Source organism: Saccostrea cucullata, unplaced genomic scaffold (assembly GCF_032062105.1).
Source record: "Saccostrea cucullata isolate Sc308-1 unplaced genomic scaffold, CSIRO_AGI_Scuc_v1 ctg3609, whole genome shotgun sequence".
Classification (NCBI taxonomy): domain Eukaryota; kingdom Metazoa; phylum Mollusca; class Bivalvia; order Ostreida; family Ostreidae; genus Saccostrea; species Saccostrea cuccullata.
This window is the reverse complement of record NW_026937109.1, coordinates 32,044-46,876: the sequence shown is the minus strand read 5'-3', so window position 1 is coordinate 46,876 and position 14,833 is coordinate 32,044. Positions and strand designations below refer to the sequence as shown.

Here is a 14,833-nt window from a genome sequence, read left to right as displayed (position 1 = left end):
TAATTGAGAAATCTTTATCGCGGCATATCATAACTGTTCTTTCCAAGTAAACAAAGTTGAAACTTTTTATGTACTGTGACTGTGTTTAAGCTCTAATTCGTCTGAGGACGGATATTATAATGGTTTGAGGAATGACGCTTTACAATTTTGAACTGAGAATTCTTTAACACTTCCTTTTTTGCCTTTATGAGATATTCGAATGTCGTTTCATTATTTGATCGTCGGTCCATTCGACTGATAGTCGAATAATCGACTATTCGTTGACATCCCTAATAATTAGTGTAGACGGATAAAATTTTACAACACACACCAAACACAATCTTTTTTCTTTTGGTAGTGTCTAAAATAAAATGAAATCAAAAGATTAAAAACAATACAGTAAAATGCTTTCTTCCATATACAGAACCATTAAAATCATCATCTGGATAAACAAGATGTGTTTATAAAACACTGATGCCCCCGTATGGCAACATAGCGAAGGTAAAGCTTTCTCAAATATGTTGATACATAAAGCAAGGCCTTTTCACAAGAAATACAAATGTGAAATATAAAACCCTAACACCATCTGTTCAAAGGTTATGACCAAGTTTAACGTTTTTAAAGGTAAGACAAACCCCGGGGTCAAGGTCAAATGGTCAAGATTGTTGGTTTCTGACAAAGATTAAAAATGGGAAGTATGAAAACGCTGGACCTAACCGTTCAAAAGTTATGACCAAAGTTAAAGTTTGTAAAAAGTAGTTCAAACTCCAAGGTCAAATGATCAAAGTTGTTGATATCCAATAAAAAATCTTATCACAAGGATATATAAATGCTTTAGTTCTTACTGTTCAAAAGTTATTGCTATGCTTAAAGTTTGTAAAAAGTACGTCAAAGTCTAAGGTCAAAGGGTAAAGGATCTTGATATCAAATAAAAGGTCTTTTCACAAGGATTAAAAATGTGAAGTATAAAACCCCTAGTCCTAACCCTTGGAAAATTACGGCCAATGTTGTATTTTAAAAGTAGGTCAAACTCCAAGGTCACGGTCAAAGGGTCAAACTTCTTGGTATTCAATAAAGCGTCTTTTTACAAGAATAACATATTTGAAAAATAAAAGCCCTATCCCTTATTATTCAAAAGTTATGGTCAAGGTTAATGTTTTTTCATAAGTATGAATATCTTCAAGGTCAAGGTTAACAGGTCAAATTTTTTAATACTAAGTGTAACGTCTTGCCACAAAAAAAAATATATGTGAAGTATAAAAGTCCTGATTTATACTGTTCAAAGGATATGGCCGAAGTAAAAGTTTAAAATTTTTGTGTAAAAGTAGGTCAAAACTCCGAGGTCAAGGCTAAAAGGTCAAATTTGGTGGTATTCAAAGAAAGGTCTAGTGACAAGGAATACACGTGTGAAATATAAAAGTCATAGTTCCACCTAATAAAAAGTTATGGGCAAGGTAAAAGTTTTTTCGGACAAACAGACAGAGAGACAGACGAACAGACAGACAGACAGATACGACAAAAACTATTTACCCCAAATCATCGTTTTCGAGTGCATAAAAAATAGGAAAATTGTTAAAAATTGTCAAGGACGCACTAAGTAAGATAGGAATAGAAAAACAGTAAGATAGACATACAGAGATATTAAGACAAACAGACAGATTACGCACTACAGCTACTCAGCCTCTTAAAGGACGCGCTATGTAAGATGGGAATAGAAAAACAGTCAGATAGACATTCAGAGAGATAAAGACAAACAGACAGATTACGCACTACAGCTACTCTGCCTCTTAAAGGACGCGCTATGTAAGATAGGAATAGAAAAACAGTCAGATAGACATACAGAGAGATAAAGACAAACAGACAGATTACGCACTACAGCTACTCTGCCTCTTAAAGGACGCGCTATGTAAGATAGGAATATAGGGACAGTCAGATAGACACTACAGCTACTCAGCCTCTTAAAGGAACTAAAGCTAAGTAAGAGATAAATAGAGACAGTCAGATAGACACACACAGACAAACAGACAGAAAGATACTGAGACTCAGAAGGACAGAAGGACAAAAAGAGATAGACAAATAAATCGAGAGAGAAAGAGAGAGGGATTTAAATGAAGAAGGGGTTTGGAATGGAAGGTGTAATACCTGTAGTTGATTCACACGCACTGATGAGTTTTTACCAAATACTAACCTTAAACCTGTATTTTAGACTTTATTATTTTTTTACAGATATAGATGACCTTCGAACCTGCACGAAGACATCAACACCTTACGGATTAAAGTTTGGCTGGAAACTACCGGGACCATCAAAAATGACTTTTATCATTCATATGAAAGACCCGAAGAAAGTAAGGCATAATAAAGGTTTTTCGTATAGATTTCCTATCTGAAGGAAGTGTTAAGGCGACAAATTAGGTGTTAAAATGTTTAAGGAGCACCTAGTTATGTTTGGATTTAAGTTCAATATAATTTAATATTGATGTACATTTGACTCTTCTGTGTATTCGAATATACCCGTTGTGACTTGTAACAAAGTAATCTGCAAAAAGTACCTAAGTTGCTGATAACATCTGTCTTACCTTATTTAAGGTAAAGAAGAAGAAGCGCTGGAGTCAGATTATGTACATGTCATATGTCCTTGATTTTCTTCGTAAGCAACACCTGGATGGAGTAAGTGATTGTACAGGTACGCCTGACTTCTTGTGTATAAACAACACATGGGTACATTTAAGAATCTTACAGAAATACATAAACATTAATAATTAAATGTAAAGATTGATCATCCTCAAAACTCCAATTAAACGAATGGATGATGTTCAAAATTCCGTCAGTAGTACACATGTAGCAAAATAGAAAAGGGTAGACGTTTGAACATCGTAGAATGTTTCCTTATGTTTTACAAATATGGTATTCGGATCATTTACAAATTAAATAATTCAAAAACTTATATCAATCAAATCATCATTTTTTTTATCATATATCCTTAACATAGAAAATTATATTCATGAATGAAGTTCAGTCGAATTAAAGTTTCAGTCACACAGACGTACGAATTGTATTCAAAATTCATCTGCGGTAATATTTTGAATGTTTAATTCTCAATGAACAACAAAATTATAGACACAAACCTGTTTTGACCTCATTTCAGTGAGCGAGTCCGACTGTTACATTCTTACAACGGATGCTGACGTCAAGTTTACTCCGGAATCTGTCGAAGCGCTGCTTGACTTCATGAAGCGGGACTCTTCTGTCGGAGCTGTATGTGCGCGCACGAATGTCAGACTGGTCGGCCCAACGACGGCTCGGCCCAACGACTGCTCGGCCCATTGACATCTCGGCTCCGACGGCTCGGCCCAAATTTGCAGACACCTCGGCTCACGTAAAAGACAGCTCGGCCCAAACAAAAATATAATATTTAAATTAAATATATTATTTATCTATGCTATTTATCTAAGTGGAGTGAAAAAAAAATTAAATTTGATACATTAACAATCTTCAAAGACGGCATATATTGACGGTAATCAAAGAGAGATAACCCATTAGTAATTTCATAAAGTGCTAATCATTAAACAAACAAGAAGTAGCGGTGCATCCTTTAAAGTCCCTCAAGCGCGTGTCATATGGGGTGGAGACTATGAGGAGTTAACTCTCCAACGAAAAGCTCCGCCGTAGACAGAAGAAGAACGCACTACGTTTCCAGGGACGCTTGTTTGGTGTGTGGGAGAAACTTGCGCTTGGGGAGCTTTCCGCGAGGAAAGCACTGAAGAAGATTTCTCGGATGTTGGCAGACTGTTAGTGTGACTTTGTGAATTGTGACATTAATGCTGAAGTGCCGTTGTGAATTGTGACATTGACTGTGTTATTTAAATAAAAAGCCATAAGTCCTTTATTCAGTTTTCAAACTGGTACACAGAGTATGTTTATGAAGAGTTCCTTTAAGGATTCCCATTGTTAAAATGAACTGATCTGAACAATTAAAAGGTAATATATATATATATATATATATATATATATATATATATATATATATATATATATATATATATATATATATATATATATATATCAAAAATAAACAAGTCAAAACACCTTGTGGAACAGGACAAAAACTTCATGTAGACTGGATGATTTACACATGATTACACAATCATAAATTCAAGTGTAAATTCAACTGTACAATACACTACAGTAGATCAGTTTAGTCAGCCAGTCGGGAGGGGGCAACCAAACACGTTTTAAAGATGGCTAATAAATATATTAATAATGGATAATGTTGCATTGTAATAAGCAACAAAGTAAATTATGAAATAGACCTGTTACCTCCCAAATCAACTGATTTTAATTTGATGTTGTGCTGTGGTTTGTTCGAAAATACTGATATTATCTGCCCCTGTTTCTCGTATATTTATAGTAAACGTATCGTGATTAGTCATGCATACATCTACATCAATAAAAAAAATACAAGAAATAAAAATAAAATCAATATAAACAAATAAACTAAATTAATTTTTTTCCTTGTGCCGAGCTGTCTTCGGTATGGGCCGAGGTGTCTTCGGCATGGGCCGAGGTGTCAACGATTTTGGGACGACCTGTTAGGGCCGAGGTGTCAAACAGCACGGGCCGAGGTGTCGTTGGGCCGAGTAGTCTGTCTACCGCGCGCACCTACCCAATAGGCAAGGGCCCGCTTGTTTGGTATCAGAAATTTGAGTATGCAATTGGACACTGGTTTCAAAAGGTGCTTTTCTTTCAAATTATCAACTTTAGCAGTGTTTAAGTGGTTTTCCGTGTACCTTTCCTATTGATTTAGGAAATGTTTCGAAGATAATTTATTTTTCCGTACATAAATATACCCGAAAAACTGACTTCTGTTTTGCATTTTTCATTTTGTTTTGTTCAATTGTCTTTATGTAAAGATGGTGTTAATGGATGTTTGTTTATTATGGCGATGATGGTTAATTAATATTTTACCAGGCCGCTGAAAACGTCCTCGGCTCTGTTCTCTGTGCCCCGGGCTGTTTCAGTGTCTATCGCTGCTCTGCCATCAAGAGTATCCTCCCCAAGTATGCTTCAGATGTTGAGAGAGCCTTTGAGTTCCTCATCAAAGACATGGGAGAGGACAGATGGTTGTGCACGCTCATGGTAATGGTCACACGAGGAAGCATTCTTAATAGTATTTATGCATGAATTCGGAAAAGAATATACGCAAAATACTTATTGATTGTTATCCCAGACATGTATTATAAAATCACATATTTTTGAGGGGCAAAAGTTTCGTTGTTTTGCATTTAATTCGTGGATGAAAAATGATAAATCAATTATAGGTATTAAAATGGGAGAGGACAGATGGTTGTGCACGCTCATGGTAAGATTCACAAGACTTACAAGTATATACGAATGAATTCGAAAAAAAAAATATACGCAAAATACGTATTGATTGTTATCCCAGAAGACGACATCTATAATAAAGTCACTAACTTTTGTGGTTTGGGAAAATATGCAATTGCGGGATTTAATTCATGAGTTAAGGATTTCCATCCCTAATGGGACCAAATTCCCCACCCTTAAATGTCCGTCAAGTACATTATACACCGATATTATATTGAAGCATTTTATAGTAGAAAAGGATTGCCCGCGAGAAAATTAAAAAAAAAATCATCAATGAAGCAGTAGTTAGTTAACAAAGTTTGCATTAAAGTCTATGGGGAAAAGCATATTTCCAAAATAAAAATTAAAATAATTTGAATATCAATAAATCCTGTGGTGGAAAGATGCATCGAAACATTAAAAATAGAACGACAATTAAAAACAATTTTTTTTACCGGCTAATTGTTTTTAATTGATTTTTTTTTTATTGATCAAGAAAAAGGGAGATAACTCTTACCAAACTCAAGGTCATAAACTAGGACACATTCCACTATACATACTGATAGTAATAAATGGGAAATATGTTTAAATAAACTGAGTATCCAATGCCTATATATCAGTTATGATTTCAATTTCATTTAATTTGATCCCATTAGGGATTGAATACCTTAAGATGTAAAATTAGTAATAAGTATGTATTTTTCTATTTTGTGTAAATCTGATTTCGGATCTCTCTAAAACACGAAACAATGGTTTAAACACGAAAGAAAATTTGTCATTTCAAAGTATACTGTTTTCTGTTTCCAAGATTTTAGAAATCTTTCATGCATAAAGAAATATTCATTTCTGTATATTTTGAATAGAGTGGGTCAGAACGTCAATTCATAAATGGATAAAAACTTATTTAGCAGTTCTAATCTGTAGATGAATAAATTTTGTGGATATTTTAGGTACAGAGTGGTTGGCGTATTGGGTACTGCGCAGCCTCAAAGAATGAAACCTACTGTCCTGATGAATTTGAAGAGTTCTATAAACAAAGACGGAGGTGGATTGCATCTACATTAGCTAATATCATTTCTTTGATCGAGGAGTGGAATCTGATTCGATACCTCAACCATCGCGTGCCTTTTCTCTTCTGTATATATCAGATGTTCCTCCTCGTATCCACAGTTATTGGTCCAAGTACTGTAATCATCATAGTGGCAGGTGAAGCAACATTATCTGATCATTATTATCATCAAATAACAATATTTACATTCGCTGTGTTTTTCTACTAAGCCAACTGTAAAAATTGATTTGAAAGTCATGTTTGTGTATACTCACGCGTAGAAATATACACGGAGAAAGGTGTGTTAACGTGACGTCACAATGAGGCTACAGCGACGATAGTAAAAATGCAGCGATATAGGACAGCGAAAAATTCAAATATTGAGTATATTTTAGTTGCTTCCAAACATGTAAAATGTAAATATAAGGAATGTTTTTCAGTTTAGTGTGAATTATTGGTGTGTGAATCACACAGACTTGCACGTAGGCATATTTTTCGTGAAGCGCTAGCGCGCTTCATGAAATTTGCCTACGTGAAAGGTGTGTGTGATTCACAAAAAATAACTCACACAAAACTAAAAAACATTCCTTAAATAAACTTCATCATCGTCAATATCAACATCAAATATAAAAGAGTAAATAAACCCAGGTATATGAGGGATTAACCCACAATACAGAAATAACATTAACATCATCATCAAAATCAGCATTCTTATGCAATAAGCATCATTATTTGATCATAACTATCAACATATTTTCATCACAAACAACAATAAACATCATCATCGTCAAAATCATAAACAATATCAACAGCTTCATCAAAATCAACATTATAATGTAAAAAAGCATCGTTAATTATTTAATCATCAGTATAATTATGAACAACATCATCAAAAGAATCAATGGCCTTATGTAATAAGAATCATCAATAAAGTCAGTATTGAAATTGTCATTGACATCAGTATCTTTATTCTGATAATAATGGATATAAGTACATGTATCAAGAACATCATAAACTTTATCAACACTTTAATCATTTAGAAATCTTTCATCTCCTGTCAATTCTAAAGATATCAATAAAGTTGTCAGTTTTTTATTGTTAAACTGAGCTGTCTTTCATCATCATAAAGGTTTTCAAAAAACGAAATCCCAAAGTAGGTAATTTTCCTATTTTCATATTGTAGGTGGCTTGAATTACGCTTGGAATGTTGACTTGATCTTGGCGGTGGTACTACAAGTCGTCGTCTGTGTGATTTATACCTGGGTTTGTTTGTACACAGAGGAAACGTGGCAAATGCAGGTAGAATTCTTGCAGAGAAAAAGTTTGTAAACAGAAAATTCCCAGAAGAACCCTTATTTCTTTTGACGTGTTCTTGAAAAATAAGTTTTGAAATACGAGTTTCAAGAGTGTTTATGTTTAATGAAGTAAAGTCATATATGAATAATTGTATATAACAATGATTCAGTGCATTTTCACTTTTTGTAACTTGCATATAAGTTATAAAGAATTATTGCAAAATAATGTTTTTCGTGTGATTGAAAGTTAAACTTTCTTGAGTTCATATGTACATATTGTACTACATGTATTTATGTTCCCTTTTTAATGTCAGGGTGGTTGATGGTTATTAAAAAATACTTTCATCATATTTTACATCACATTGCAGTTTGGTAAAGTCATCACTTTCCTGTACGCGGTTGTCATGACAGCAGTGGTGGTCGGGATTGCAGAGCAGGTAGAAGAAGATCTTATAAATCTTAACGACAAGGTGAAGGTCGAAACCAAAGACGGCAAAACTGTCACTGTACAACCGACTATTGGCCCAGGAGGTATAATTTCAATTCAAAGAGAAAAAAAAATTGTTCTATTTTTCCATATAATTTGAGAATTTCAGCATTTGTTCGTACAAAATTTTATGAATGACCTTAAGTTTATACCTGGTATAATTCTACCATTTAACTTCTCGTAGCAAACAGAGTACTGTATTACGTACCTAGCTTTTTTAATTCTCTCTAGAATGCTGCCTGATCCATGGTTAATTCACCCTTATTCATTGTTCTTTATGCAGGGACATTTATTATTATTTTTTTTAATTAGAATTTTGCAAAATTAACAAAAACTCTGAAACAATGATAATTGTTATATAAAAAAAATTGCTTCGAGACTTTTTCAGGATTCATGTAATCTAATCCTTTGAATGACAAATACAAGAAAAAATCAGATAACCAGAAGAACAGTAACCTGCTGTAATTATTTCTACATACTTTGTTTTAGCCATTAGTGACGATTTTCCGGTGTCCGTTGTGACCTTGTATCTTGGTCTTTTAATTGCCATATTCCTTGTCAGCGGAGCGTTTCATCCTACAGAAATCGCTTGTCTCCTGCATGGATTCACGTATCTTCTTTGTTTACCATCCGGGTACCTGGTGTTGAACATTTACAGTGTCGTTAACATCATGGACCGTTCCTGGGATTTGTACTTCTATCTCATGTTAGAATGGTTTTAAAATATCCATTTTGGGTCCCGGAGTTTGTGATGATAAATTGATAACATGTATGTAATGCAATTCTTTTTCAATTAATAATAGTCGGCAGGGGCTGTTCATTCCTCTTTGGCACCTTGTCCCGCCTCTTCATCTTGAATTCCGTTCGTTATCTCAATATGTTTCATTTGGATAATTATGCATTTGAATTCGATAACGTCCATTCTGATACTGTATCTCGAACTTTATTTGGAAGTGTAATGGAAGTCCTAAGAATTTTTTTATGTGTATTTTTATTTCTACATCTCAAATCATCAGAAATTTCGAAATTAAAGTTTGAAATAACAAGGTTTTTTCTTGGATATAATCAGGGACAAGAGAGGAAAAGTTACACGACACTGTGAAAGATAACAAGCCGTGGTATGACAAACTGGAGACAGCGATGAGAAAGATATTCTTGTAAGTGAAATAATTGAATTTCAATTTTATACAATATATCATTGAGTCAAATGCTGACTGTTTTTCGTACTAATTGTTAGGCCATTATTCACATACTGAATTGACGACGGATTTTCCGTTGTTTTTCGATCATGGCAAAGAGCACATGACCTTCGTAACCGGTCGGCAGGGCATCCTCCATGGCACCTGATTCCACCTCTAACCGTAATTGCTCTGCTGCTTAATCGTATATTGTTTTATGGACTATTGAGGGCTTGAATACTGTTTGTTATTTTCATATGATTTATCCTATTGTATGTTATACATTATTTTTCCTTATTAAGTTGTTTTGAGAAGAAAGAGCCTTCACCTCCAACAACTGAACCGGAAACGGATGTTCCTCAAAGTGATTCTCATGATCAAAACGAGGCTTTGTTTCCTGGAGACTTTTCTAAGACTGTAGGCCCTGGGTTTAGGTATAAAGGTAAAGGTCATTCCGGGTTCTTATGTAATAAGCTTACATTATAAAATGCATACAACTACAGGAAATTTTTTAATTTTTTAAATTGGTTTACTCATTTGCCCTTCGCAAATGCATCTTGTTGATTCTTTTTAACTTGGAATTTGGTATTTTTATTTACTTTTGGTTGGCTTTCATTTTTTTTCTCTTAAAAAAATTTAATAATTATGCATTCCCTCCATTTGAAAGAACCCTTTCAACGTCATTATGATGAATTGAATCAATATTTGTGCAGACATTCTTCTTCGAAGTGTTATACCAAATTGTATTTGTAGGCAGTCCTCTATATACGTCACTGCCTGACGATCGTGGAAGGGATGCAGCGAGGAGAGCAAGACCTGATTACCTTGAAAGCATGCTGGAGACAGGTTTTCAAACCATAACACAGTTCTTTCATTTCATTATTGAACATATTTATCTTCTCTAGAAGTTGGAGTGTATGTAAAATATCGAAAGAAGTGTTTAATTTTAAGCCATATTTTTGAATTGTCTAATGACACAATTTATGAAAAATAGAAAAATGAACTTACGTGAAAAATATGTCATTTATAATTCATATGCAGATCAAAATAGTTTAGATTGAGATAAATTACCTGTTAATCGGTTGGAACATCTTGCGGTGAACCGATTAGCAATTCTGTATTCGATTGCCATCCCTACTACACTGTAACTAAATTTCAATCATAATTTTGTTTACTATTTTTCTTACCTGTATTCTTCTAATTGCTATCAAATTTGCGTCATCTGTTTTTTTGTGTCTGTTTTATTACAATATCTTGTATAAATATTTCAAAAAAGACAATTTTGAAAGAGAAGAGGAATTTCATGAAAATAACCCTCTTGATGTTCGAACCTGGCTTCCATTCGGCATGAAGGTAAAACGCATTTCATGTATTATTTGCTTTTCCAATTATTTTTTCCGAAAAAAAATTTAATCTTTGTAAATGCTAATTTTAAAATTAGTGTCTTCTGAGCTTTTGCTTTAATTCAAATTTACACTTTTTACATTGAGACATATCAATGATGTATCAAAGTTGGATTTTCCTGTGAAACTGATAATTTATTTCTTTGATTAAAAAAATAAACGATTTAATGAAACATGATAACGTTGTTTTAAAGAACATTGAGCTTTCTTAACTTAAAATATTTACACACCATAAAGCAAATTTTTCATTATGCACTCTGGAAAATAGATTTTAAAATTCAGCATTGAAATTGAAAAAAAAAATCACCTACGATCAGACAAAATTTTTCCAACACAAGTCATCATTTTGAAAGCTGGCCTTAATTTGTGATAATTCATGTGAATTTAAATGTATTTTCATTTAAATTAATTGTTTTCCTTTTTTAACAATGGAACCCCAAAATCAGAGCTGTTTGTGATATTTTTTTTACGTTCATTTAATTCAGTGAAAAATTGTTTTAAAACAATAAATACGCTTCCTTTTACAGCGCTTAATATTGCGCCATGGAAACCAGTCGGCCCCATTATTAATTTAAAGCATTCCAAACGAGAAACAAACTTCTCTTCACCATTTAAAACCATTATAAAAGCGCTAAAATATTTCATTCATATGGCAAAATACATTTTTAGGGTTCTTCTTCCATTTGCAAATGTATACAAACATCCTTAAAAAAAACCCTAAATGATAGAACTGATGGTCTTTTTGTCTGAAAATTGAGATTCTTTACTTTTGATTCTCCACTTCTTATCTAGCATTATACAAAACTAAAAAGCTTTGGTACAAGAATGATTAATCACCTTTCAAAAGAATAGGTTTGTTTTCCCTGGTCAGGATTGTAAATCTTTTTTTCTGATTCATGAAATTAATTTGATTCGTTATAGTCAACCTTTAACACTGTAACTGAATTCATTTGTTTTTCCTTTTATCAGGGGTATGCTCGTAACTTTGTCGAAAATGGATATGAAAATTCGAACTTCCTTGGAATGCTGACAGAAAACGACCTTAAGCAAATAGGGATCAAGAAAGTTGCTCACCGAAAAAAATTGTTCCGGTTAATCCAGGATATTCCAGAGTTTAAAATCCCTATTGGTGTTCCGGTTTGTGTTTGTAAAATATTTTATATACACTGTATCAGTACATGTAATGCAAATCTTGTTAATATAAAAAAAAAAGCTGACATGCTAGATTAATTACATACGCAACATACATGTACACAAATTTATATTGTACCTTTCCCAAGGATAATTGTGTTAGATATTCTCAATTTTCAATCTGGGAAAAACAAGATGTTTTTACAACAAAAAAAATAGCATAAGTTATCAGTTTTAACCAAGTGAAACTTGATGAAAACACTAGTATATTTAAAGAAGAAAAAAATGTATATATAGTTTTGTTAGTATTTCCCTAAAGTTTGATCTGGAGGAGGTGAACACTATTACCAGATTAAATATTAAAGGAGAAAAAATATTAAAAAACTACGTTGTGTATGTTCTTTTAAAACAACAAGCAATTTCAGTATGATTTTCATTACATAAGATAAAAATATAACATTTTTTCAGAACGATGTGCATTCTTGGCTAAGCGGGATTGGTTTACTTGAATATAAACAGAACTTCAATAGAAACCAAATCAAAACAGTTCAAGATATGGAAGTGTTGAAGACAATCACAAAGAAAGAAATAAAGGAGGATCTCAGAATAACAAAATCAGGTAGAGTTATGTATAGAGGTTTACCCAGCAAACTAGAGAGTGATTCTTTGGTTGTACATTTTTGTACTATATTATCTTTACAATATGAAGTTTTTATATCATTAAATGTTTTTAAATGCTTCATTTATTTGATATTAATTCAGGTCATATACAGCGTCTTCTTGATGCTATTGCATGCCTTCGACAGCCAGCCAAAGGTTAAAACATATTATTATAAAAATCTTGCCTTTAATTTCTGAGTTATCATAATTGTATCTAAATAAAAAAAATCTCGTCAAATTCTCTCTCTCTTTGAATAATAAAATATGATTTTTACATCTTAAAATATACAACGGTACTCTTCTTCATTATTTCAGAGGAGCAGATCATTACAGAAATTAAGAAGCAGATTGGTAAGGTCCACAATCTGAAGGATTTGGGAAGCGTGAATGGACAAGAGAACAAGTTCTGGGTGGATCTCATTAAGACTTGTTTAGCGCCCTCGGCAGATGTATTCAGTTTGGAGCAAACTCTAAAAAGTAAATAGAATAGGGAGAGAAAAAAAAAGCATTAAACAAATTATTTTGTTAAAAAAAGATATGGTAATATTCTTTAAAAATTCAAGATACAATATCACAGTCTTAAGAATACCAGCAATGAGAAGGAGTAACAGTACTGTACTGCTTTTGTTTGGATGGCCTCTACATGTTCTTTGTAATTAAATGAAATTGGTTTGAAATGTGCGTCTTTAAATGTCCTTTTTTGAGACGTTAGGTACACGGCATCATTTTTGTCTCTTTAAAATATAAAAAAAGAGGTCATAACAGACACACACGCATGCGCACAGTGATGATGCTATATCTCTATATATGAGATAGATTGAGTTCTGTTCGTTATCTTCACATTATATACCTGTACCTGTACATACAAGGTTTTATTTTTAAGTCCTGCATTTCCGGAATAAGAAAGTAATCAGACCTCTGGTATTTGTAGAAAATTTAAGGACGTTACGTAACGAATGGTTGATGGTGTCAGGAATAGTCAACTGTTTATGGATAGTGATTATAATGACGTTATCCAGCAGTATCGACTTAAACGTGGCTGGGACTAACATACTCAGTAAGTAATCAGTTTAAGTCCATATTCTGTAAGTGTCGACCTGTAAGTCGCCGGGGCAACTTAATCCACTAAGTATATAAAATGTCCACAAGTATCAAGTGTCCTATACAAGTTCATCCAGGGAGTAAATAAAACCATATGTTTAAAAAAAATCCGGTGCAACTCGGGTAACTTTATCCAGTTAGTAAATATACATGTATATAAGTCCAAAAGTTAGAGGTGACCTAGACAATGTCATCCAGCAAGTATATACACAGAAATTAGAAGAATTTTTTTTTCGTTGGAACAATGATACTAGTAGTCCATAGATAACGATTTGAAAGCTAATATCTCTGCAAATAAGTTGTAGCTGATATACAGGGGTTACGGAAACTTATGAAAAGGAATACGTTATTATGATAAATTTTCTGTGTTTTTTTTATAAAACAAATAGGTGCACATACTATTAAGTGACTTTGTTCAATTTTTCTTTTTTTATAGGTTTATTATTCCTAATCGTATTTGGATTTCTGTTTGTTCTGCAATTTCTCTGCATGTTGTTACACAGATTTTCAACACTTTCTCACTTTATTGCGCGTGCGCCATATCGATTTGGCCAGAATTATCGAACATCTGTTGCTTTTCTGTCCCGTGACCTGGAAGCGGATGCGAACCACCTGGGCCGGAAGCCGAGTCTTGATCACCACAACGAGGCTTCTGAGAACACCTCCTTGTTATCAGATAATGGTAATGATGTGTATCAAGGACGTCCTCATGCTCGGACGTATCAATCAGTGTGATTGATGATTTGAATAATTTCAAATCAAAAAATTTGTTCAACCTGTGCATGATGACTTCATGAATTTAACTTTATGGTCCTCATACATGTACTATAATTAACATTAATTTTAGACGTGACTCATAAACAATGTTTATTTAAGGAATGACTGTCTAGTATAGTACTCGTATACCATGGCCTCAAGTGGGAAACATGCTATAATTTGCAAATCGGGCGAATCCCGTTTTTGCATAAATTATCCCATGTTTCCCACTATCGTTGAAATCCCTGACATACTATACTAACTAGAGAGCGATTCCTTATATTCCCATTTCATTGTGAGATAAACTTGTAGATTTTTATTTTAAAAATGTAGACATAGATTAAAAATACTCGGAAATCTAATGCCAATTTTAATAGTCCTCTCCCACTGATTTCAAACACAAAGGCAGCTGCACAAGATTCACATGGACATTT

At 33.3% G+C, this 14,833-nt stretch overlaps 1 protein-coding gene across 1 annotated transcript; it reads left to right on the top strand.

Annotated features, from left to right (window-relative positions):
• The first annotated feature begins 1,630 nt into the window (after positions 1-1,630).
• LOC134247382 (uncharacterized) lies at positions 1,631-14,476 on the top strand. The gene is made up of 20 exons (XM_062729759.1): positions 1,631-1,679; positions 2,206-2,324; positions 2,566-2,662; positions 3,125-3,238; positions 4,602-4,711; positions 4,948-5,115; positions 6,291-6,546; positions 7,572-7,687; positions 8,052-8,214; positions 8,660-8,856; positions 9,239-9,327; positions 9,651-9,790; positions 10,102-10,194; positions 10,625-10,701; positions 11,721-11,888; positions 12,351-12,501; positions 12,645-12,698; positions 12,858-13,019; positions 13,474-13,599; positions 14,080-14,476. Exons 2-20 carry the CDS (start codon positions 2,289-2,291, stop codon positions 14,376-14,378), a joined length of 2,616 nt encoding a protein of 871 aa, XP_062585743.1. The 5' UTR covers positions 1,631-1,679; positions 2,206-2,288; the 3' UTR covers positions 14,379-14,476.
• The last annotated feature ends 357 nt before the right edge of the window (positions 14,477-14,833 follow it).

What these genes read in the sequence shown, in the direction of transcription:
- LOC134247382 (XM_062729759.1), top strand. Translation starts at nt 2,289, where the DNA reads ATGACTTTTATCATTCATATGAAAGACCCGAAGAAA. An exon ending in TGTAATCATCATAGTGGCAG is followed by an intron (nt 6,547 to 7,571) that starts GTGAAGCAACAT and finishes TTCATATTGTAG; the next exon opens with GTGGCTTGAATTACGCTTGG. An exon ending in GGCTTCCATTCGGCATGAAG is followed by an intron (nt 10,702 to 11,720) that starts GTAAAACGCATT and finishes TCCTTTTATCAG; the next exon opens with GGGTATGCTCGTAACTTTGT.